At 34.8% G+C, this 25,861-nt stretch overlaps 1 protein-coding gene across 1 annotated transcript in view; it reads right to left on the bottom strand.

Moving 5' to 3' along the window:
* Window positions 1-1,107: 1,107 nt before the first annotated feature.
* The window catches only part of LOC138697010 (cilia- and flagella-associated protein 44), an 82,218-nt gene continuing 57,464 nt past the window's right edge, over window positions 1,108-25,861 (bottom strand). Inside the window, exons 22-27 of the mRNA XM_069822601.1 lie at window positions 21,331-21,499; window positions 19,449-19,587; window positions 15,413-15,612; window positions 12,289-12,514; window positions 5,528-5,662; window positions 1,108-2,286 (exon numbers count right to left, since the gene is read on the bottom strand). Coding sequence (XP_069678702.1) covers window positions 1,108-2,286; window positions 5,528-5,662; window positions 12,289-12,514; window positions 15,413-15,612; window positions 19,449-19,587; window positions 21,331-21,499 — 2,048 coding nt within the window. The remainder of the gene's footprint in view (window positions 2,287-5,527; window positions 5,663-12,288; window positions 12,515-15,412; window positions 15,613-19,448; window positions 19,588-21,330; window positions 21,500-25,861) is intronic.

Raw genomic sequence — 25,861 nt, 5'->3', positions numbered from 1 at the left:
GCTGACCATTACTCCACAGGTGTGGACTTCAGTGTCGATGCAATTGGTGATAGTGAGATGATATTTGGCGAGATGAGGCCGAAGATTCGCCGTAGATTACCTGGCATTTGTCTTATGTTTAGGGAAAACCTCGGAAAAAACCCAACCAGGTAATCAGCCCAAGCAGGAATCGAACCCGCGCCCGAACGCAACTTCGAATCGGCAGGCAAGCGCCTTAGCCGACTGAGCTACGCCGGTGGCTCCCTGTAATATGTTGTATTTAACATTAATTATTATATGTTATATTAATTACAGATAGTTCCCCAGATCTAACCTTGTTAGATTTTTATTTATGGGGAACACTAAAAAACAAGTAATCCTCGCACAATTTAACAACTGAAAGATAACATTCGTGACGCAATTAGACAAATCAGTGCAGTGGAGCTTATGAATGTGAACGATAGTTTTTTAAGGTGAAGTGAACTCTGTATAGTGCAAAATGGTCAACACTTCCAGCAGCTACTGTCATGAGGGTGAGTACAAAATTCTGTATATATAACATAATAATTAATGTTAAATACAACATATTAGGATAGTAACTATGCATGTAAGTTTTAATTTGATGAAGCACTATGAGTTTAAGGGCCTAGTTACTGGTGGTCACTCAAGCACCGTGCCGCCCAGCGGCCGAAGAATAAATCAGTACTTATCGCTGGAACGCTCTGTATTATCCCTGATCACATATATATCAGATTGGCCATTCCCATGTTATGAAATGGCATCATATCAAAGAGAACAGCCACTAGGATCTCCACTGTCGAAAATTAATTTTTTGGCAACGACCGCTAGATGGCAGCATAGTGAAACTGATAAAAATTGTCTTGAAAGTGTATTAGGCTGATCAATCTGTTATATGTGATCAGGAGTATTATCTATAATATCAATAACTTTTATGAGTTCTTTGATTATGATTTTGTTTAATATCTCTCTTTTACTCCTAGAACATTGTCCTCCTTTCCTTCCGAAACAGTTTCTTCAACAATTTTATTTTACAGTAGCAACAACTTCATTAACTTAGTATTATCTAACATTTCAATAACTATTTTAAACTTTTGACTTTGATTTTGTTTAATCTCTCTTGTATATATCATCTGTTGCTTCTTGTACAGTTTCTTCGGTATCAGCAACTTCTAGATCAGGAATAATCTCCTTGCTTGTTTCACGGATAGCAATAGTTATAGCGTGTTCAAGAATTTCTTTTACTTGCACAACATCATCTTTATCTTCTCGGTTTTCTATTTCAGCTACAGTGTTGTCAATTAATTCCATTAATTCATCACTTCCTTCTATAGATAGTCCCTCAGAACTAATAGACATTATAATATCATTGAGAATCTTCTTAACATTTTCTGAATGTTCCTCAAAAGCCTCTTCAGATGTTAATTTGTCAATAATAGAATCTAATATTTCCTGAGCTTCAGTTTCTCTTTCGTAAACAGGTAAGTCTTTAATTTGAAGATTGTTGATGGCATCATGAAGGATTTGTTGGACAGCAGACACAGGATCAAGCAAGGCTTCACTGGTTTGCAGTCCTTGTATTACAGCTCGAAGAATGTCTTCAGTATGTGCAGTGTCTTCTTCTGTTGGCTCTCTTGATTGGATCCTGTCGATAATTTCCTTCACGACATACTCAAAAGTACTTTCAATTCCTGTATCTTTTTGCACAGCATCAATAATATCATGTAGTAAATTTTCTACATAAGTAAATTCCCCAGCAGCTATTCCACTGGTTGGACTAATAATTTCATGAACAAAATCCCGCACTGTAGAGATAATATCTATCGTAGAGCCTCTTGGCTCAGACTGCTCTCTGATGTTGGTAAGCATCTCTTGTACAAGGGCAGTATCTTCAGTGGATGGTTCTTTTGTACTTAAATTCTGAGTAATTTGTTCCAAAATATGTTTCACTGTTATCTGGCCAGCCTTCTCGGGAATAGATTCAATTAATTCCATTAGAATTGCTCTTATACCGGTAGGATCTGCCCAATCTATTTCTTCCTCTTCTTCAACAGATGCTTCTTCAGGCATTGGCGGTATAGATGCTTCTGAACTGTGTACAGAAAGGATTTCATCGGGCTTTGTCTGAGTAGTTGAAGCTGAGATGGGTGGCAATGGTTTGGTTTTTAAGCTCAGGATTTTAATTTCATTCTTTAAGGACTGAATCTGGAGAGCTTGGCGCTTCTTTGCTTTAAGTAATTTCTCATTATCAGACTTGTATGGATCTCTCTCTTCATCCACAGCTTCTTCCTGTAAAATAAATTATATGTAAACAGTATACAGTAAAGAGAGGCTTTACTGCGAGACGTTCTTGAGGTATTATTATTATTATTATTATTATTATTATTATTATTATTATTATTGGCTTTAAGGAACCCGGAGGTTTATTGCCGCCCTCATATAAGCCCACCATCACTCCCTATCCTGAGCAAGATTAATCCATTCTCCATCATCATATCCCACCTCCCTCTAATCCACTTTAATATTATCTTCCAACCTACGTCTCGGCCTCCCTAGAGGTCTTTTTCCCTCCGGCCTCCCAACTAACACTCTATAGGCATTTCTGGATTCGCCCATATGTGCTACATGCCCTGCCCATCTCAGACGTCTGGATTTAATGTTCCTAATTATGTCATGTGAAGAATACAATGTGTGCAATTCTGTGTTGTGTAACCTTCTCCATTCTCCTGTAACTTCATCTCTCTTAGCCCCAAATATTTTCCTAAGAACTTTATTCTCCAACACTCTTAACCTATGTTCCCCTCTCAAAGTGAGAGTGCAAGTTTCACAACCATAAAGAACAACCGGTAATATAACTGTTTTATAAATTTTAAGTTTCAGATTTTTTGACAGCAGACTGGATGATAAAAGCTTCTCAGCCGAATAATAAGAGGCATTTCCCACATTTATTCTGTGTTTAATTTCCTCCCGAGTATCATATTGCTCCAAGATATTTGAACTTCTCCACCTCTTCGAAAGATAAATTTCCAATTTTTATATTTCCATTTCGTACAATATTCTGGTCATGAGACATAATCATATACTTTGTCTTTTCAGGATTTACTTCCAAACCTATCTCTTTACTTGCTTCCAGTAAAATTCCCGTGTTTTCCCTAATAGTTCGTGGATTTTCTCCTAACATATTCACGTCATCCGCATAAACAAGCAGCTGATGTAACCCGTTCAATTCCAAACCCTCTCTGTTATCCTGGACTTTCCTAATGGCATGCTCTAGAGCAGCGTTTCTCAAAGTGTGTTCCCCGGAACCCCGAAGTTCCGTAAGCAACTCTTAGGGTTTCCGCCAATTCCTGATGTGAAATTATTTACTTTATAATCTTTAAAATATAATGTTATAAAATAATAGGAACAGAAGTATAATTGTTTATTCTGTTGGCAATTTTCAGGACAACAATGGATACCGTTTACGGCAATCCGATCACTAAAGCACATTGTTGAAATAATAATAGGTGCGCTTGAAGTAACTTAAGTGTCCGCAGCTAACACATTTTCCAACAACAATGCACAGGTGTAAATTGTATATGGAATTAATTGAAAATTGTGTGAAGGATATTTCGCAGAGTTGTTTTGATGTTCCTTCAAGAAAGCACAGGAAACTTCTTCTGGAGAGGAAAGACCATTGTTTTGAAGTTTAATGTGAATTATGTGTCAATTTTGTGTCTCAAAGTTAATTTAATAATATCAGAAAAAAATTGAAATATTTTAAAGAAAAATTGTGTGATTTTTATCATCCCTTCTTCAAAATTGTGTAAATAGAGGGCGAGACCAATCATTGCAAGCTACAGTACGTCATCCTATTTTTAATACAGAGTTATACCGATCCTCAGTCTACTTTTTTTTAATACAGAGTGACACTGAATCATGAATCAATGGCTTAAAACAGGATCATTAAAACAATCAACATCCAAGTGTGCCACTACAACTTCAACTATCCTTAAATGTGAGTCTGATGAAGGCGAAATGGGAGGAGGGGGAAACAAGCCCTCTCCACGAATATTCACTGGGTTCATTGGGTTCCAGAGTTTTATTTTGGGTTTAAAAGAGTTCCGTGGATAGAAAAGTTTGAGAAACGCTGCTCTAGAGCAAAGTTAAAAAGTAAAGGTGATAGTGCACCTCCTTGCTTTAGCCCGCAGTGAATTGGAAACGCATCTGACAGAAACTAACCTATATGGACTCTGCTGTACGTTTCACTCAGACACATTTTAATTAATCGAACTAGTTTCTTGGGAATACCAAATTCAATAAGAATATCATATAAAACTATTATCATTATTATTATTATTATTATTATTATTATTATTATTACTATTATTATTGTTGTTATTGTTCATATTAATAGGAGTATTACTTCCAGTTACATTCAGGAATTGGGACGCTGGTAAGCAAGGTTCGAATCCATGTAGGTTGGAGGGGAATTTATGGTGGACAAATGGATTGCAGCAGGATAAAAAAAAGTGAAGACATATCTCTCGAATGTAAGAAATAATAGACATAATACAGAGAAGGAAGTGGAATAAAGAGGGTTACGAAAATTTAGAAGATTGAAGGAGAGCAATAAAAACGTAATTTGGGTGCAGAAAAATGCCCATTGGCATTGTAAACCTAAATAATTAATAAAAGGAATATTATATTTTCTCGTTGTACATTTAATGCGTTCAACAACAGTTCATTCCTTATCACGTTGCTAATGACATTCCCATTTGTAGTTTGTTTTCACGAACAATTATGGCTAATATTATTTTATAGATACTATTTATGTTCTGGAAATATAATCATGTCAATAGTTTTCACTGAATTAATGCAATTGCTTCTTACACAACACAGACAAAATACAGTTTAATAAGTATTATCGCCGCACTCTCATGCTTAACATGTCGACATCATACAATAACGTGCGGTGAGCTTTTAAAACATAATTTTGCCGACCGATTGTTGCTCTGTAGGTTTCACTCTAAGCGTCACGTTGTCACGTCTACTTCCCCGATAAGAATAAGCACTAGTTTGTTATATTGTTAAATGGCTATTATTATTATTTCATATATGAGTACGTTGACATTCTTAACTCTTAATAATAATTTTTATTAATCACATACCTTAATGTTCGTCCTCAGCACAAGACATTGCAACCTCGGTTTTAGTCCACGTGGATTAGACAAGTAGTTGTCATTTAATAATGGAAGCAGCTTATTGGTTGCAACATTGAAATTGAGGCGAGTGATTGGAGCGGCGACATAAGAAATTGAAATTGTAATTAAATTTCAAAGACCTGCCGAATGTTAACCATGAGAGCGCGGCAATAATACCTTTTGAATGCAAACAAAATAATATTTAATAAAATTATTATTTCTTGGTCAGACAGCATACTATAGTCATGCTGAAAATGCATGTTTTCCCAATAATTTGGACATGAAGTATCACAGTACCATTTATTACGCTGTTATATTATATAATAGAAAAAAAAAAGAAAACTTACCAATTTGAAAGCTTGAATTTGTAGTAGTTTTTCCAAACTTTGCTTTTCCTCTTCCAAGACAGTCAACAAATGCAGCTTCTCAGTGTTCTCTCGAATATATGTACAAAGAATTTCTTGCTTTTCATGAAGTTTCTCCTGGAGGAAAAAAGCTTAGCTGTATTACATAAATCATTTTTATTTATTCTAAATTTTCATATTTTATTTTAACCTTCTATCAAAATAAATATAAACATACTAGCTTAAATTACCCGGCGTTGCCAGGGTTTTAAATTTTGGTCTATTTCTAAATAAACTGTTTGTTAGACTTATCGGAGACCTCGGCAAGGGAACTATATAAAACCAAAACGAACCATATTTACTTATGTTTTCTCCTCCCTAGTGACGAATATTAAAGAAAGTGCCACTAATATCCAAAGAAACTGACTAATCGAAATAATTCCATCTCACCTATGAATAGAGTTTTAACAACATTAAGACCTTATGCTATAGGGATATTTAAGATATTTAACATTGTGATTGATGATAATATTTATCGTACCACGGCATTATGCATTATTAAGCCTTTCTGCCCACAATATATTTAATTTCCTTCAAGGCAAAACTACAATCTGTAATGGATGGATTCTATCAAAAACATGGATTTCAGGGTTTTTTGCAGTAACAGAGACTATACTCATCAGAATTCACTCTCCTGGAGAAGGCAATGTAGAACACTACCACAACAGAAAATCATATTTTTCTATAAACGGCCAAGTCATTAGTGACCATAACTTATTAATAAGAGACGGGTTAACAGTAACAGTAAAATAGGCTCTATATTATTATTGCAATATTATAATATTATCACATATTATTATAACTTATAATAATTGCTTAAAATCGAATGGCTATAATAGTAATACGTGGGATAAAAACATCATCTTCTTTCGTTTTTCCATTTAATATTGCCACTCATATTACTTTTCGCATGAGTTTTTGACACAAATTCTTGTTAGTGCATAATTTTGGTGAGTCAATATTTCGCAATAGTAGGTCTACTATGGCTATTCAATATTAAGTAAATTATGTGGTAGCAATCCTTGTAGTTTGAAAGAATTCTAGAATTCAATTGGATAAAACAGTCTGCTCACTATCTACAAAACTGCATCGAGGAATTCATAACACGGTCCTGGACTGCGTAAAGATACTTATTGCATGAATTATCTAGTTTTAGCCTTCATGATGTGTAACAACAATGTAATTTAATTTCGTGTTAAAATTTCCAAGGCCTCGTGATGAAAGTCAATGTTGAATACAACAGACAATAATAAAAAACAGTTGACTGTAGAAGATTTTGCATTTTAATATAATACATGAATATTTGATCTATTTATTTTTATTTCTTATATATTTAATTAATTTAATTTCCATTTGGACAATTTTAATGTAGCCTATGTTCTTCTCCTGGTTATGAAGGTTAAATGTGCAAACTTTGGCACATATCGGTCAAAGCGTGTAGATTTGTATAGAGAACATACATACCACATTCAATTTTATATATTAAGATTTTCCAATTATCCGGCAAAATTAGTTATCCAGCACTGGCTTTGTCCCACAGTTGCCGGATACGAGGAATTCTACTGTATTAAATATATAAAAAGAGATAATACGTTTCCATAACTTAGGTTTAGTAGCTCTCTGTAGCGTTGTGGTGAGATGAGTGATTTTAGTGTAAGGGGTCACAGGCAGTGTTGCCATACCTACTGATTAAGCAGGAGATTTCCTGTTTTTCCATTGAATCTACTGCTCTACTTCATTCTTTGTCAAAAGTCCGAATTTCTCCTTCGATTTTGGCATGCTGCAGTCACTTAGTTCTATGCTCGGATTTTCAATTTATTACATATTATATTATGTCAAACGATGTTTTCATTTGACCCCCAGCGAGCTAGAAGTAAGGATATTCTTCTAGCTCGTTGTGTCTCCCTGCTCATAACGCGTTGCCACAATGATGCTTAAAGACGCAAGAACACGTGAAACAGTGAGAGGGTAAAGTGTAGGTAACGGTATTTTTGTGTTACATATCGTGCACAGTGATCTTTTAAAATGAGTGAAAATGTCCCAGCAAGAAAGAAAAAAGTAAATACTCCTTCCCAGAATTATAAATCAGAGTGGGAAAATTATGAGTAGTTTACAGGGTAATTATGCAAAAACAGGAAAAGGAATCATTTTTCGCCTGTTATAATCGCAGCTAATGCAGTACTGTCTTTAATATCATCTTTAAAATAAATCTCGTTCTATCGAAAATAGTTTAATATACAAAAAAAAAAAAAAAAAAAAACTCCTGATTAATATGTTTTATCCATGACTATAACGAAAAACATGCCTTTACTAAGTACTTTTGCGTGTGTAAACTAGGCTTTTATTCAACATTACTTTATTTCACTAGTGAGATAAAGACTTTACCTCACAGTTTGAACTTTATCTCACAGTTCATCAGTATTTTCGTAGTACCGGGGTTCACACGTATACTTTTCCATTCAACTATTACTCAAGAAGTTAATATATTAGTTACTAGATGTCACTACCTCTACTTCTTTATTACCATTTCTTAAATATACATACACTCAATCTCCTTCTCTTTTCTTTATCTGCTACGTCGTAATTTGTACATTACATCCATATCTAATATGCATTTTTTTTAAATTTTGTAATAATTTACCTTTTGGGATGTGAGGAGACTTGTACCTGCTAAGTTGGGTTTATAGGATTTTAAAACAACACGCGTTAGCCAACTGAGCTAAACAGACACGACGATTAATTAAGTTTTAATATTCCTCTTAAGTTTACAGAAGTAAAATGTGAAATTATTTTAATCACATTAGTCCCGTAAACACTTCTAAATAATCCCTGAAACTTCAAAAAGACGAAAATACACGTTTAAAGTGAAAAAATATATATTCAAATTATATAATTAATTATAATTTGTTATTTATCCAACGCCTTAGATACCATTCTTTACTAATCATGGCCTCCTACATCATGACCTACCTAGTACACGTATTGATTCTAAAATCCATGCCATGGTATGTGATTACATGAGGACTTATTTTCAACATATTTTCTTTTATAAAACATAATTTTTCGTTATGGTCATGGATAAAATTATGTATGGTACTTGTGAGCGTGATCTTTATTGCACTCGTGTAATTTAAGCACGAGGCGCAATAAAGATGCACTTATCTCACAAGTACCATAAATAACTATTAATGGGAAACATTGTCAGCGAGACATTACTGTGTAAAAACAAAATTGCATGTCTTACTTACATATATTGAATAAAGATGACAGTAGTAATATTTAGCAAAATTGTTCCATTTCATTGGTTAGGGATGTGCTATATAGTAATAAAACAGTATCATCATTCTTACAGTATGCACTGTTTTGTAATTAATATTATAAGAAGAGAAAATTAATTAATGTTTAATTAATCTACTGTAATCTCCTGTTTTTTTTTTCGATGGTTTTCTCCTGAGATTCGTGAATAGGTCGTGGCAACACTGGTCACAGGTTCGAACCTGAGCTTAACTCCTCTTTTTTTGAGAACGAGGTTAACAGAAATCCCTATAGAAGAAACAAGAGTGGAGAAGGAAAACCTAGTTTGGAAGAAGTTACAGGAGCCAGAGAGGATGTTAGGGGAGCTGTACTACAGGCTGAGGGAATCACCAGGGAGGGTAGTCTGAGGGGCTCGAGTGGATGTATAGCAAGAAGGAGCGGTTTTGGAGCAACTAATGAGGTCAGCGCAAGTGAAGATCTGGTGACACAGTCTGGTGGAAGTTCGTGGTGCTTGAGAGGAAGTGAAACGTCTACTGTAAGGAGAAGTGTTGCTGGATCAACCGATGAGATCGATGCAGGTGACGAACATTTGCTTAGAGGTAAAACGACACATAGAAACTTTAATAGAAATAGATATGAACAATCTAATTCGAATAAGGATATAGTTACTGAACGAATTTACTCACTAAGAGGCAGGCAGCAACAACGAATAAACTTTCCTGCTATTAGAAAAATTAATAATTAACTAAGTAAGAATGGTAGCCATATTTCAAAAATAAGATTTATTAGCGTCGAAGTTTTAATAAATAAAATTGAAAATAATACATTTATGAATTTATTAAGTAATAACAGCGTAATTATATATATATATTTTTTTTTTTTGCAAATAGCTTTACTGATTAGTAAATGATCAAAAGATTAAGACGTTATAAATTGGTAAATACTATACTTTAAATTAGACAGGATTGTACTAAGTTATAAATTTATTAGAAACATAATAGCAATGAATGTAAATGAGTGCATGCGATTAAATTGATTAAAGTGGAATTGATGTTATCATGTAATTAGATTGACAAATACTTACTTACTTACTGGCTTTTAAGGAACTCGGAGGTTCATTGCCGCCCTCACAAAAGCCTGCCATCGGTCCCTATCCTGAGCAAGATTAATCCAATCTCTATCATCATATCTCACCTCCCTCAAATCCATTTTAATATTATCTTCCCATCTACGTCTCGGCCTCCCTAAAGGTCTTTTTCCTTCCGGCCTCCCAACTAACACTCTATATGCATTTCTGGATTCGCCCATACGTGCTACATGCCCTGCCCATCTCAAACGTCTGGATTTAATGTTCCTAATTATGTCAGGTGAAGAATACAAAGTGTGCAGTTCTGCGTTGTGTAACTTTCTCCATTCTCCTGTAACTTCATCCCTCTTAGCCCCAAATATTTTCCTAAGCACCTTATTCTCCAACACTCTTAACCTATGTTCCTCTCTCAAAGTGAGAATCCAAGTTTCACAACCATAAAGAACAACCGGTAATATACAGTAACTGTTTTATAAATTCTAACTTTCAGATTTTTTGACAGCAGACTGGATGATAAAAATTTCTCAACCGAATAATAACAGGCATTTCCCATATTTATTCTGTGTTTAATTTCTTCCCGAGTAACATTTATATTTGTTATTGTTGCTCCCAGATATTTGAATTTCTCCACTTCTTCAAAAGATAAATTTCCAATTTTTATATTTCCATTTCGTACAATATTCTCGTCACGAGACATAATCATATACTTTGTCTTTTCGGGATTTACTTCCAAACCTATCACTTTACTTGCTTCAAGTAAAATTTCCGTGTTTTCCCTAATTGTTTGTGGATTTTCTCCTAACATATTCACGTCATCCGCATAGACAAGAAGCTGATGTAACCTGTTCAATTCCAAACCCTCTCTGTTATCTTGGACTTTCCTAATGGCATACTCTAGAGCAAAGTTAAAAAGTAAAGGAGATAGTTAGTGTGTCTTCTTTTATCTATCAAGATGTGATCTATCTGGTTATGTGTCAATCCATCTGGAGAAGTCCAAGTATATTTATGTATATCCTTATGGGGGAATGTTGTACTTTTAACAATTAAATTTTTTGATGTGGCAAAGTTGACTAACCTAACTCCATTGTCAGTACTAGATATGTGTAGGCTCTCTTTTCCAATAGTCGGTTTAAAAATATCCTCCCGTCCTACTTTAGCATTGAAATCCCCCAATAAAATTTTCATGTGATATATAGGTAACTGATCAAAAGTCTGTTCCAATTCCTCATAGAAACTATCCTTTATATGGTCATCTTTCTCATCTGTAGGGGCATGAGCATTTATGACTACGATATCGCACCATCTACCCTTAAGTACTAAATACGATAACCTATCACTGATAAATTCGACCTTTTTTACTGCTGATTTTATTCTTTTATGAATAAAGAATCCTGTTCCTAATTGGTGATTATCGTTTCCTTTCCCATAATACAACAAATAATCTCCTATTTGTGTTATGCCACTCCCATCTAACCTAACCTCCTGTACTCCCACAAAGTCTATTCTATATCTAGCTAGTTCTTTTGCTACTAATGTTACCCCTCCTGTTCTATATAGACTTGTAACATTCCAAGTATCAAATCTCAAAACCTTATTCCTTTGCTGTGGTCGTGCCAGAGAATCAGTTCCATTCCGAGGCTTATTTGAAGGATTCGTAACAAGTTGTTTTTTACGGTGATGGGTTGTTAGCCCTTCGCCCAACCCCCAAGCTGGAGGACCACCCCTCATCGGCTGTCCGCGACTGCTTATTCAATATATTCGCAGCTACCCTCCATATCTGGAGGCCGTCTCCTCGATCCGCAACCTGAGGACACGCCATGCCGTGGTGATAGGGACCCAGAATACATGGAGATTGACAAATAATATGTTTAAACAAGTAAGCTGACAGATGTATTGAGATTACGTCGACGATTTTGCTGACAAGCGAATGCACGAGGTTAGACACTGCCCTACATATACACATAGAATGTACCGATTCCGCTATTCAATTTGCTCACTTACTGTCGACATCTGCTAACCTCATTTGTATGGGAGTGACAATGGTAATTTCAAGTTATCTTAACCGATGGCTGTTGATTGGTTTAGATATCAATGCCAATCAATCCGTACTATTATTTTTCTCGCGGTATATGGCATTCAAATCATTCTAACCTATCTGATGGTATTCCCCCTCCCCCCTTTCTTAACTGTAAATGAGCACAAACGCTACTTAGGTGTAAATTTTTCTGATATTTTGCATATTCGATTCCCTAACCGTTTCAAATGTATATCATTTTACCTTTTAGGTGTGTTTCCAAATTATATGTAATACTCTTTGTCAAATCTGGCAACCTTTTCATAAGGGAAGCTAAATTTATATTACCTCCATTAGAAATAGAGTCCTTTCACATTCCTTCTTTATGTTTGCCAATGATGTTTTCATTTCTGCCACTAGTCTTTTGATGATCGATTCTTCTAATTCTTCTAAATCAATTCTTCCACCAAATTTTCTATACATGCATTCTGTAATGTCATCATTCAATCTTCGAATCATCTCTCTCATGTATTGGAAATCCACGTTCATTCTGTGCAGATGTCTTTGGTTCTGCCTGTTGGATTAAAAAAGAAAGAAAAATGAAAATTACATTTAAAAAGTTGTTGTTTTCTAATGCCAGACGTTTGACAATAAAGTCATTTGACGTCTTGCACTCCAATATTTTTCAAATATATTATCATGCCCAGCCACTGAAGCACAGATTTTGAGGTGTTCCGAATCCATTTCTTGGTTTGAGTTGCACAATGGGCAGTTAGGGGACTGATATATTCCAATTCTATGCAGGTGCCTGGCCAAACAATCATGGCCTGTTGCCAATCTAAATGCAGCTACAGACGATTTTCGTGGTAAATCGGGAATTAACTGTGGAAAGTAATATTTGCATATCTCTACAGGCCAGGATCACATGTGAGGACCATGACACTAGTGTGTGTTTATAGTAAGAGGGGCGAGGTGTGGTATAGAAAGGAGAGTTTATGTTGCTAGTATAGTAAGCTGCACTGAAGGAAATTCATAACATTATGTGTTTGTTACTTTGCATTTTTTTTCCTTGCATTATTACTAAATTCGAAAAGTTAATCAAGAATAATTCTTTGATGGGCGATCATAAGAGTACAAGTCAATTTTTGGCGAAATTGAGATATGTACAGTTTTGTCATCATCAGCTCGATATCTACGTCTGGTAAAAAGAGTACAAGTCAAAACCTGCTGTAGAGCGCCGCATTCTCTGATGCACATAACAGTACCTTCAAAATCATGTACGATGTTAAACAGTTTTTTTGCTCTCCTGTAAAATAAGATTTTTTGACTTGTACTCTTATGATCGCCCATCAAAGAATTAATATGATAGATGAATAATGCTGTTACAAAACTTGGCATCAGAAATATGAATATACAGAACATACACGTTCTGTAACTTAAGAATCTTCCACCTCACCGTCATTATGCACTATCAGTGCATTAGTCTCTGTCCCACTCCTTTGTCTGTTCATTATCTGAATGTAAAACGACGTGCTAATAATTACAAATATTAGTAATTGATTGTGAAATGCTTCAGTCTATACTGAATGCTATTAGATGTCCTTAAATCTGCACCTGGATAAAATGGAATTAAAACTCCCACATCATATTTCGCTCTGTTCTTATCTCTAGTTCAGTGGTACTGCTTATGTTTGTATTGTATTTTATTGTATTTATTAACATTCCATGGTATTTGTACATTGCTTTACAGCTAGAATATGGAACAAGTCAGAAAATTTAATAATACTATAAAGTCTTAATTTATAGTCACAGTCTAGTTGAAATATATACAGAAGAGGTTTACAATATAGTCTACTAGTACAACACAAAGTTTTAGTATCAATTTCATGAAGCGTTATTGAATGTTTTGAATTCACCCACAGAATAGAAGGCGTGAGAAATTAGGTACTTCTTTAATTTGGCCCTAAGTAATGTTATATGTTTTGAGTTTCATTTTTTATATCGATAGAGAGGCTAATAAAAATTTTTACTCCTGTATAACGCACTCCTTGATAGCACAATAGACTTACCGATGGAATATGAAAGTCATTTTTTGACGCATATTTATACTATGAACTGTTGAATTAGTTACAAAGTTTTCACGATTACATACGAAGAAGATTATTAATGAAAAAAATATACTGACAAGCCATGGGCATTAGTTTTTTAAAATAGTTCTACATGATTCCCTGTACTCTGACTATGATTTATCCCAGGGAAAAAGGCTGATACTCAATTTTAAAGAGGCTGTATGTACCCTGGGGCCATTCTGGAAATTTTAACAACGAGAAAAATCCTGCCACCATCCGAAATCTTTCAGTCCTATACCATTTGCTCTACCAACTGATCTACCACTACCCATGTAGTAAATCAGTGCAGAATTTCATTTCTGATTTCGTTTCCATTACCATTATTTTATGGTGAGCAGAATTTTGATGTGAGTGAAAAATGGTACACAATTTACCAATTAACTTGCATTTGGTGCAAACACTAATATTACTGTCTTCCTCCGACGAGTTTAGTGCTGGGACCTGAGGTATTCTTGCCATCGGTGCTGTGGGGTTGCAGATAGATTCTTTTGTTGCTACAGCCAAGCCGAGCCGAGCAGAGTGGGAAGTATTAATCGTCCAAAAATATGCAGTCTTCAGTCTTCTCCCTGATGTTAGCTATGTTAATATAATATGAATTACTCATTAAATATTTCACCGTTACAAGTCATTTTTAAGGAAACATGCTGTGGAAAATTTTTGGTTTTATTCTATTGGAATTTTAGAATATATGTGATTGGTATCGTGAAAAACAGATTCCTATAATGTCATGTGAAAATAATTTGTTGGTGATATCTTAAAATATGAAATCAAGTAGTTATACTTCTCAAGTGAGTTCAGCAGTACAGTATATTTAAATTGATTACTTTACAAATTTAATTCAATTCTACTAATCACTAAATTTTATAGTATGATTCTTCTTTTCATTTATATTATTGTAGTTGTATTATGATTTTTCTTTTTATTTATCTTATTGTATTTGTATTTCTGGTGGTGTGATGGCCTTAACTTCACCAAAATAAATAATAATTAAGTAGTAAATAAATAAATGAATAATAAATAAATACAATTTTCTACAATACTTTCCTTCTCTGAACACGTAAGTACGAATGGTTGTATCGCTATCTCGCCAAGAAATACGTTAGAAAACTAATAGGCATACTACTCTCGTAAACTGGGCGAATGTTTTCAGTATGATTGTACTTCCTTCCAGACTGCCGCTGTCACTGTTCCCTCCCACTCCAGTACCGCGCTAGACTAGTCGGAACCGCATTCCTCTCTGCACTAAACTCCTCAGAGGATGACAGTACACCAGCTTTCATTCATTTTTGCAGTTGCATTGATCCATAATGTGTAATGATGATTCATATAAATTTAGAACTTACCTATGCTTTTCCTTCTGAAGGTCTGTTTCCTTATCTAGTTCCCCTGCACGTGCATATAGGTTCTTCAAAGCTTCTTTTGAAAACACCAATGTGTTCGAAAAATTCTCCAACTTATTTGAGTCGTCTTTAAAGTGCTGCATTTGACTTATTTTCAGAATCACAACACACTCAACTTCATTCATTCTCTGTTGTTTCTCTCTCTGTAAATTCATAATTCATATCACATGTTATGAAATGTCTCTCACAGTGAAACATCCCAACAGCAGACACTTTCCATGAATTAAAAACTTTGGAGATAAGAACTTAATGTTCATATATTGCTTTCCACCTGGTGTGTGTGTGTGTGTGTGTGTGTGTGTGTGTGTGTGCGTGCACGTTTTTTTTCCAGTAAAATTTTTCACTTGTTAATGTTTATGTACAGTGGCGGTGCGTCAATAAGAGCACAAGAGCACGTGAACACCTTGTTTCCATTAATGCACGACTAGTTTTATTATTTAATACCATATTGGCGTAGTGGGGATGTATAATATCAGGATCGTGTATTTTAAACTTCCGCATCTTGCATAAACTTCTTATGTAAACTTGGCAACATCCGGTCACGTACAAGCCGTGCTCTTTTCAAGAAGGTTACAGAAATTTCACGCATGCGCGGGAGAAAATTGTCTTTTGCTGGCCGCTTATGACTCTTCAAGAGCACAAAGCATTAAGTGAACAGTGAATCTATCCTACAGATGTCAGGTGCATCGATGCCTATTGTTTACGTGCTATATCTCGAGGAGAAAATTTAATAAGTCTGTATTTTAGCCTGCAGGTGTCAGCATATCACTGTCAGAATGTTTACTTTATGTGGATGTGTGTACAGTGCTGCTACGAGAGTTTAGTTTGTGAATTACTATACTTCAGTGTCGGCATATAGCATAGTTTGGCTTTCAAAGACGTGCTGGCTGAATGTGATGGTGGTATGAATTTAAATATCTGTATGGTGGTGTATATTATTTAAGAATAATATTTACTGGCTGTATTTATAGTAATCTATGCGAATGGGATTACAGTACTGGTATAGACTATAATGTATCAGTGTGTTGTGAATCAAAATACTGTATATTACTGAACACACGCTTTTGTAAATTGTTTTATGTATTAATTTTTAACAGACATAAACAATGAACTCTGTTCAAGTAATTTTGAAGAGTAAAGAACTGGGTAAACTGGCTTTCCAGGAAAAATTGGAAATAAAAAGACTAGGTTTCATTATCATTATTATTATTATTATTATTATTATTATTATTATTATTATTATTATTATTATTATTATTAACAGTGAAACATTGGAATCATGACATTTCATATTAGGCTAAAAACGTACGATTTCAAATTCTCTTCGATTTTGGAACACAAAATTGTGAACACACACAATATTTTATCACGAGCCGCCACTGTTTATGTAGAATCCTACTCAGGGCTGAGATCTTAAAAGCAGATAGATATAAAGAAGCTGAACTTAATTCAGTGGAACTTCCGTAGCAGATTTACACATTCTCTCACAGCAAAGAAACTCCTCAATAGCTGTTATTCTCCATAATAATTGCACACTCCTAAATATACCTGGGAGAGGTTTTAAATTCTCTCAATAGTGTGCACATTCAAACACACAACACAAAATAATATATTCCTAATAACTACTATACTTTACAAGTATGGTGCCAAAATTACGATCATTGATATAATTTCTGTTGTAGAAATGCACCTACGAACACATCACTTTAGTATCCAAAGACAGGCAATAATCTCCGATGCCTATAAGAGAGTGAGCACAGTCCTTGAGTTCAAATTCCATCTGGCGGTTGAGCAGGATGGAAGTTCGCGACCAACAATTTTATGGGGTATTTCTATTCTTTGAACCAGTTGGAAGAAAGGGTTTGGTATGGCTTCACTGTTTCCAAGAAAAATGCACACTTTATTGGTAGTTGATGTTGAAAATTAAATGTCTGGTTGTAATCCTTTCTTCCAACTGTCTTTTTCTGGATTATTGAATGATTTGGCCTGCAAAAATTCAGTGAAATTCATTTTTCTTATATCTTAGCTGCTATGAAAGCTAAATGAACAAAACTTTTCATGCTTAATATACCGTACATACATTACACTTTATAAAACACTATTCAGAATTTTAAAATAGCTAATAATTACCTGTAAAAGTAAAATCAAATTTGCATAATTGAGGACCGTTTTTGCAACTGAAAAAACTAAATTTTACAGGAGAGACAAAAAACTGAATGAAGACAAATAGGTTATAGGTGCAACCATCACACTTTGACACACTATAATGAAGAGAAATAATTCAATTTTACTAAGATAACTTTAACATCGTGTAGAGGCCTGTTTTATGTTAATGAATCCACCAAAATCTCAATTTTGCAAATTTTGCAGTTAGCAAGTTTTGCAAAAACGGTCCTCAATTGTTTTTTTTTACAACCATAAAGCATTTACATAATAAAATTTACAATTAATTAAAATATCTACATGATTCTTTTACAGAAATACAAAATTCTAAAGACCTACATCAACAACATAGTCTAGGATCTTTTATCTATTCCTTCAGGAAATATTTCCACATTATAAGCATATTAAGAAAAGGCTTACAAGGAAAGAAACTGTCATTCTGCAAGTCTGTAAACACTCTCCTGAAAAATTTGCCAAATGTGACTAAACTAAAACCTGGACCCTTCAAATGCTGTACATTAGTTGAAATAAAATTCTCGCAGTGTTTTGTAAGTGCAGTGCATTATTTCTGTACATTCCATCATTCTGTTTACGCATAAAAAAAATTGGGAAAAATACATTGCACTGAACTGGCAATACTACTGACATCAGAATTTGATTTCTGGTAATTTAAACTTGTTTTTTGGTTAGTGTAACTTATTAATGTGTTAGCTGGAGAATGATGTTTCGGGGCATTTATGCGCAAGAAAAATGTATCAATTTTCTTCCCCCTCTCTTCTAGTAGTCCTCCACACTTTCTAAAACCCACTGATAAGTAATAACTGTAACTTATTTCATTACAACTAAATTTTCATTATGTCGAAACATACTGTAAATTAATATTAAAAACTCATGACGATCACAGATGTCTTTCACTTGTTATAAAGGCTGATGTTCAAATAAAAATGAACACGAGATTGAAACCCACCCAGAAGAATTTTAACTATATGTGAACAGAAAGGCGTAACAAGGACAGATCAAGAAAATCATGAAATCAAGATGTGAGAAATTACCCAGAACTTTCAGTCATGCTATGCTGTAATAATCCTGGGAAATAAATCGTTGTTGTTTTCTAATGCCAGGCGTTTGACAATAAAGTCATTTGACCTCTTGCACTCCAATATTTTTCAAAGATATTATCATGGTCAGCCACTGAAGCACAGATTTTGAAGTGTTCCGAATCCATTTCTTGGTTTCAGTTGCACAATGGGCAGTTAGGGGACTGATACATTCCAATTCTATGCAGGTAATAAATGGCAAGTTGTAGCCGATTTAAGTGAATACCATATTTTAACGTTTTGGTGGCTACTTCATTCACAGACAACCCCCAGAATGTCTGGAGGACCACACCTGGTGTTGGTCGACGGGTCCATTGGACCTAGCTGGGAGATCTTGTTGATCACCAGCTTTCCCTCCTTAAGCCACTGGAGGACGATTTTAGTGCCATAGAAGGTCAGCACTAGGAACAGCAAAGTAGAAAGAGGAGGAAGGAAAGTGAAATGAACCCCTAGGCCTCGAATGCTCTAATGCTGTCGGGATCGAAGAAAGTAAGAGTTCAGTCAGAGGACTGGATAGGAAAGGGTAAAGAGGGAATTAGGTATTGAATAGAGGAAAATTATACCAAATTCAGTCATTAACTCATCAAGCTGACCAGTGCTAATTGATGAGTAGCCCCTCCCTTTAGTTCAGTTCATAAATCGTTACAATAATCAGTCAACTACACTGAAAGTCTTACTGCTTATGCAATATTTTGGATAATATTAGTTACTGTATTAACCTGTAGAGCTTCCAGTTCATCTTGATGAACTTTGAGGGTTGCGTCTATTACTTTCAATTTCTTTAAATTAATGTCTAATTCTTTCTTTGCTGATTCAATATATTTCCTTTCTTCTACAAGTTCCTGTTCAAAGCAATACCTGAAACACATTCAACAATTAATGTTCAGATGATGTCTTGCATTTATACACATTATTGTGATTATCGATACCTAACTATCTGTATCGTGCAGTTTGTTTATTAAAATATTTGTTTCCTCATTGATAAGTTGAAAATCCTGATATTAATTGGTAGCACAGCTCTGAAACAGAGTGCTTTTGTATATATTCTTATTTGAGGACCTTGCCATCTTCTATTGTATGTTGTGTATTCCACGACTTACTGAAAATTAAGGAGCGGATTCCTATGTAATTAAATATTTTTCTTGCGTGTGATAAAACACAATTAACAAAGTTAAAAATTCCGAATGTCAAGTTTCAAGTTTAAAACCCGAATTTTATTCCACATAAAAACACATATTTTCACAAAAAATTGATGTAAATACATATTTTCAGGAAATCTATTATAAACACATAAATCTTGGAGTTTTTTTACTTAAATAATTTTTTTACAAGAACTTTTAAATATTTTAAAACTAAATCAATTATATTACTCAGAAATACGTTATCTTTTTTAAGAATTCTAGGTTGCTTCGTGTTTCTATGGGCTGTGAAGTGTATCCGTGACCCATTTTTGTAATAGTATCGCCTCAAGTTCTGAGAACTCCTAGGTAGCATATCAGTGTTGTTATATGAGAATAAATTAACATAGACAAGAAGGAGAGATCTTGCAACACATAATTAGGAATGTTTATTGTTGCTGAAGATGATTTCATTCCACGCTTTGTTTGTGAAACACAACAGATAAGACCTCGGGTATAAACATTTAATTTAAACAAATCTCTCGCCTCTCGCTCATGCCTATGAAGTGAGGAAATACATCTTGTTGTGATTCCCCGTTATCGGACCATAAGCATAAGCTGCGTAGTGTAGACGTGGTGGTGTCGCTATAGGAAGCTTTTCTCCAACATTGTCGGTCAGTAGCTAGAAACATATTTTTACGTGAAGACGTGTGTATATTAGCCTCTTAAAATGCCTAAAATCAAATCGAGTTTAAGATCGCGTCTACACAATATGTAGATGTATTTAAAAACATTTTTACTACCCACGGAAAAGTGTTATTTTGCCAACCATGTGGTAAATCAGTAAGTGGTAACCCAACATTTGTCTGGAAACAAGCACATTGCAGCTGCTTCACGTGTGCATTCACGGCAAAACAGTGGATATTAAAAAAATGTGTAAAGTTGCTCAAGTATTACAGGGTGTGCCTGTAGGTGAAATTGATGGTGTAGGTGTTTGTGACATTCCTCTCTTTAAATATGCATGTCTGACGTCCTGTGATGTGGAAAGATCGTTTTCACAGTATAAGTCGTTCAGAGATAATCGGCATGCATTTGTGATGGAGAATTTGGAAATGACCTTTGTTGTTCACTGCAGTTCTCGGACATCTACTAGCAACTGATACTCAAGTGCGATTGGTTTTTTTCAAGCTAAGTAAGGTATTTTTGTCATATTTAAAAAAAATATTCTTTTTATTTTTAGCAAATATTTTCGTACTTTTTAGCACATAAAAAATAAATATATTTAAATTTTTTAGCAAATAAAAATCCGCTCCCTACTGAAAACAAAGGAGGAGAATTCGACCAGCACTGTGGATTGGATCCCAGCATAACTCAGTTGGTTAAGAGTACTCAGGCGCCAATCGAGGGGTCCTAGGTTCGATTCCCAGTGCCAGAACGAATTTTTCTCCTTTAATGCTTTTATAGTACTTTCGTATTTGTATACCGTTCTGCTCTCAGACTGAAAGTTCCATCATAAAGCTCTCGATCACAGCCTTCAGGACAGATGTTTTCATCAAGTTTCACTACTCCAAGCTCCTCTGATAACATGCTGGCTTCATCTTCATCTGACTCAGTGCTACTTGAAGATGAAGAAGAGCTGCTTGACTCTGATTCTGAGAAATAAAATTGAATTATAGGTCAGTTTAAGTTGTAAAATTTACACATGAATGCTGAATATTATCTTTATAAATACGGATTATGGAAAAACCACAAGTTTCTTGAAATCGTTTTTATCCACAATCTCTTTTTTACACTTGTTTTGAGTCTTTTGGAAAGTATAATTTTATTGTAGTGAATTGTAGTAATATTAGTTTTGTTATAATGTACGTAACATGATAGTTTGAAACACGTATAATATATATTTTTTTTTTATCCAATGCCACCAGGTTGTCTTTTCGACATTTCTGGTCTTCTCTCCTGGCCGTGGCTTAATTGTAACCCACTTCTGAGGTTGGGGCACCTAGAAGGCGGAGTTACATTACCCCGATGATGTGATAGAATGATTATGATAATGTGGTGCCAGGAGAGGTCTTAAATCTAAACTTAACCTAAATTCCAGACCATGGACGAACACAGGAATAATCCCCTTTAAGGAAAAATTCCTGTGCTCTAACCGGGAATCGAACCCGGGACCTCATGAACTATAGCCAGAAGCTCTGACCACTAGACCATGAGGCTGGTCACATATGAGATATATGACATATATGATATATGGGACATATGACGTATATGATATATAAAATGCACTTATTAGTCACTATGGGTGCTATTCATAGACATTTCGCTATCCCGGGCTACGAGCATGCTAAACAGGATTCATATCATATCATATCGCTGACACTGGTTTATGAATACGAAAAACATTAGTTCGCTGATCATCTACCGAAAGCCCGCACTAAGAATGTCTATAAGTGTCTATTTTAGCCTTTAGTGCCAATATTGCTGATATTGCCTATTTCAATGCCTACAATAGAGTTAAGCGAAAAAGTTTTAATTTTTTTACATTTCATTATTTTTTTTAATTCATCAGTACCATTTGCAGAAGACACAGTTCTGCAGTATATATTGACTGCATCCCAACTATGGCTACTAGTAACAAGTATTTATAATAAACACCGATCAAAATACCCCTCATTTCTCATGAAAAACAAGAACTGAAAAGACTACAGTGGACTATAGTGGACTTTATGTTGTCAGCAAACAGCTGGATACATTAAGAAGATTGATTGATTTTTTTTTTTTACCAAGCAATGCATCAAGACCTTTATTATTTATATTTTTGGTCAAAAGAAAATGCTTAAATTTGTTTTAACTGCTAGTTATTTCTTTGTGTGTGGATACAGTTTGGTTTAAACTTTGCTGATAAACCTATGAAGTATTATGAATCGGTCTTTCATGAAATCTGCTTCAGTGTTCACTTCTGGCGTGATATGTGTGCGTGAAACATTGGGATCATGTTAATAACAGTATGCCTAAACAAAAATCTTCTAAACGATTATTATATAAGCAGTGGATTAATGGGGATCCAAATTTTACGACGGATGATGAAGTGATATTCTGCCAGGCATGTAGCAAAAAAGTAAGTAATGTAACCTAATTGTTACGTAGTACATACAATAACATTTTTCTCAGTAGTGCTTCATATGAAATGAAATATAAAGAAAGTGTTTTTGAAGGCATCATCCCGGATTGCCCTATTCAGAGAGATGCTGCCTCAGGTTCCTCTGCCACCACAGCCTGGGTTAACACATTGAGACACATGGCTAAATGCAGCACTTCACTATATGGACAATATCTCAGCAATAAAGAAGGTAAATCTTTAAAATTTATTCTTATGTACACACTATTGCGCATACAAAAGTACATCCATTTGGTGAATATTCTCAGTATATTTGGTATACATACATATTGGTCTCATTTTTTCCTAATCGTTAATCTTTATTCTTAAATGTATAGACGACGAAGAAGCAATCTGCATTGGGGAAGCGAAAGCTACAGTTTCACACCCCGACGTTAATGCAGAACTTTCTTTCACTAGAAGCTATTTTGGTAAAATTCCAACTATTATACTGTCATCCTCTGAGGAGTTTAGTGCTGAGAGGAATGCGGTTCCGACTAGTCTAGCGCGGTACTGGAGTGGGAGGGAACAGTGACAGCGGCAGTCTGGAAGGAAGTACAATCATACTGAAAACATTCGCCCAATTTACGAGAGCAGTGTGCCTATTAGTTTTCTAAGGTATTTTTGGCGAGATAGAGATACAACCATTCGTACTTACGTGTTCAGAGAAGGAAAGTATTGTAGAAAATTTTATTTATTTATTTATTTTGGTGAAGTTAAGGCCATCACACCACCAGAAATACAAATACAATAAAATAAATAAAAAAAATCATAATACAACTACAATAATATAAATGAAAAGAAGAATCATACTATAAAATTTAATGATTAGTAGAACTGAATTAAATTTGTAAAGTAATAAATTTAAATATACTGTACTGCTGAACTCACTTGAGAAGTAAAACTACTTGATTTGCATTTTAAGATATCATCAACAAATGATTTTCGCATGACATTATAGGAATCTGTTTTTCACGATGCCAATCACACATATTCTAAAATTCCAATAGAATAAAACCAAAAACTTTTCCACAGCATATTTCCTTAAAAATGACTTGTAACGGTGAAATATTTAATATGAGTAATTCATATAATATTAACATAGCTAACATCGGGAGATGTTTGAGCAAAAATTGCAACAATATATTTAATATATTAATAACAAAACCATATAGGCCTAGGTAAACAATATGTATATGAAATTTTCACACACTACTACAAACTGAAGACTGCATATTTTGGACGATTAATACTTCCCACTCCGCTCGGCTCGGCTTGGCTGTAGCAACAAAAGAATCTACCTGCAACCCCCCACACGATGGCAAGAATACCTCAGGTCCCAGCGCTAAACTCATTGGAGGAAGACAGTACCTTTATTGGAATCAAGATAACTTACTCTTGTGAAAGCTGTGAGAATGTTATGCGACATAGAGAATGGTCTTAATGAAATTCCGGGTGATATGGGTAAGACAGTCATTTCGGAGTTCGCAAAGATAATACAGAGGAACCCTGGATGGTGTGAAATGAAGATTGCCAAAGTCTTGTCAGGAATTTTAGAATCCTCTTCTGTGGCAGAGTTGCACCAGTGACCAGTACTACCCCATCACCTCATGTGAGGTTGAGAGAATCTTCTCTCAATTTAGAAACATTCTGACTGACAGAAGACATCATTTTGAAGTAGAGAAGTTAGAAAAATATAGTGTTATTCATTGTAATGTGGCTGCAGAAAATAAATTGCTCGATTTTTCGTGTTGTGTAATATTCATTAAAAATTTAGCACTTAATTTGTAGTGCCTATTTTTAATGCCTTTTAAGGCTGCCTATTTCGTATTTTTTAGTGCCTAAATGTCTCCAGTCTAGTCATTACAAAGATTATCTAATAACTCATATTATTCTTCATTCTTGAATACACATTTCTTTTAACACTTATATAATCACTGATGAATTGTTAAATTACAGTAAAACCCCGATAAGACGCTCTTCAAGGGACCGGGTGTAAAATGCGTATTAACCGGGACCACGTATTAGGTGGGTATCCTAATTTTGACTTATATACAGTATCTATTAGCATTTTTCTTTATTGAAATACATGATTCATGAAAGGTAATACAGTATTACTCCATTATGTAATTACTGTACTTTAAGTCAAAGACATTTACAATATGTACTGTACTTAATTCTTTCGAAAAAAAAAGAAGCCATTTATAGTTGTTTGTCGTGTGCGTGTTCTCCAAGTCCTCATGTTTACCACACTTCAGTTTCCTGCGATTACATCCTCCCGACGTCGCAGCTGTAGTGATTGAGTCGCGATTTTTTATTATCGTTCTTAATGTCGATGATGGGATTCCTAATGCATCAGAGAGTTGTTTCTGAGTAAGAGTACTGTTCTCATCGTACTTTCGTATGATTTCCAATTTTTCCGACACAGAAAGCGCTTTTTGTTTAACACTCATTGTAATCACATTCACAGACACTTCAGTACACAAAAGGACAACAAACTGCCCAGCAAAAATTTCCAGAATTTTATTACGGCCGAGTGAGGAATGTTGTTTGAGAGAGAGGGTTAGCAAGAGGGTGAGGTATTGTAACTGTATGTAGGCTTTAACCACGCAGATCAGGAGTCGAATAAGAGAGCATAACAAGAGGATGGGGTATACTAAGGTATGAAGTATGAAGGTTTAAATGCGCAGGTAAAGGGTCGAATACCAATACTTTTCAGGTTAATGGCATCAGTGAGTTCTATGCTTCATTGCTGTTACAGTATATTGCTGAAAATTACATCGAAAATATTCCACAAAAACAGCGTATTATGCGGGACTTGAGCGCAACAAATGGGGTATTTTATAAAGGCGTTATA

This window comes from Periplaneta americana, chromosome 3 (assembly GCF_040183065.1).
Source record: "Periplaneta americana isolate PAMFEO1 chromosome 3, P.americana_PAMFEO1_priV1, whole genome shotgun sequence".
In the NCBI taxonomy this organism is placed as follows: Eukaryota; Metazoa; Arthropoda; class Insecta; order Blattodea; family Blattidae; genus Periplaneta; species Periplaneta americana.
Note: the sequence above shows the minus strand (reverse complement) of the source record. Positions and strands in the feature narration are given on the sequence as shown.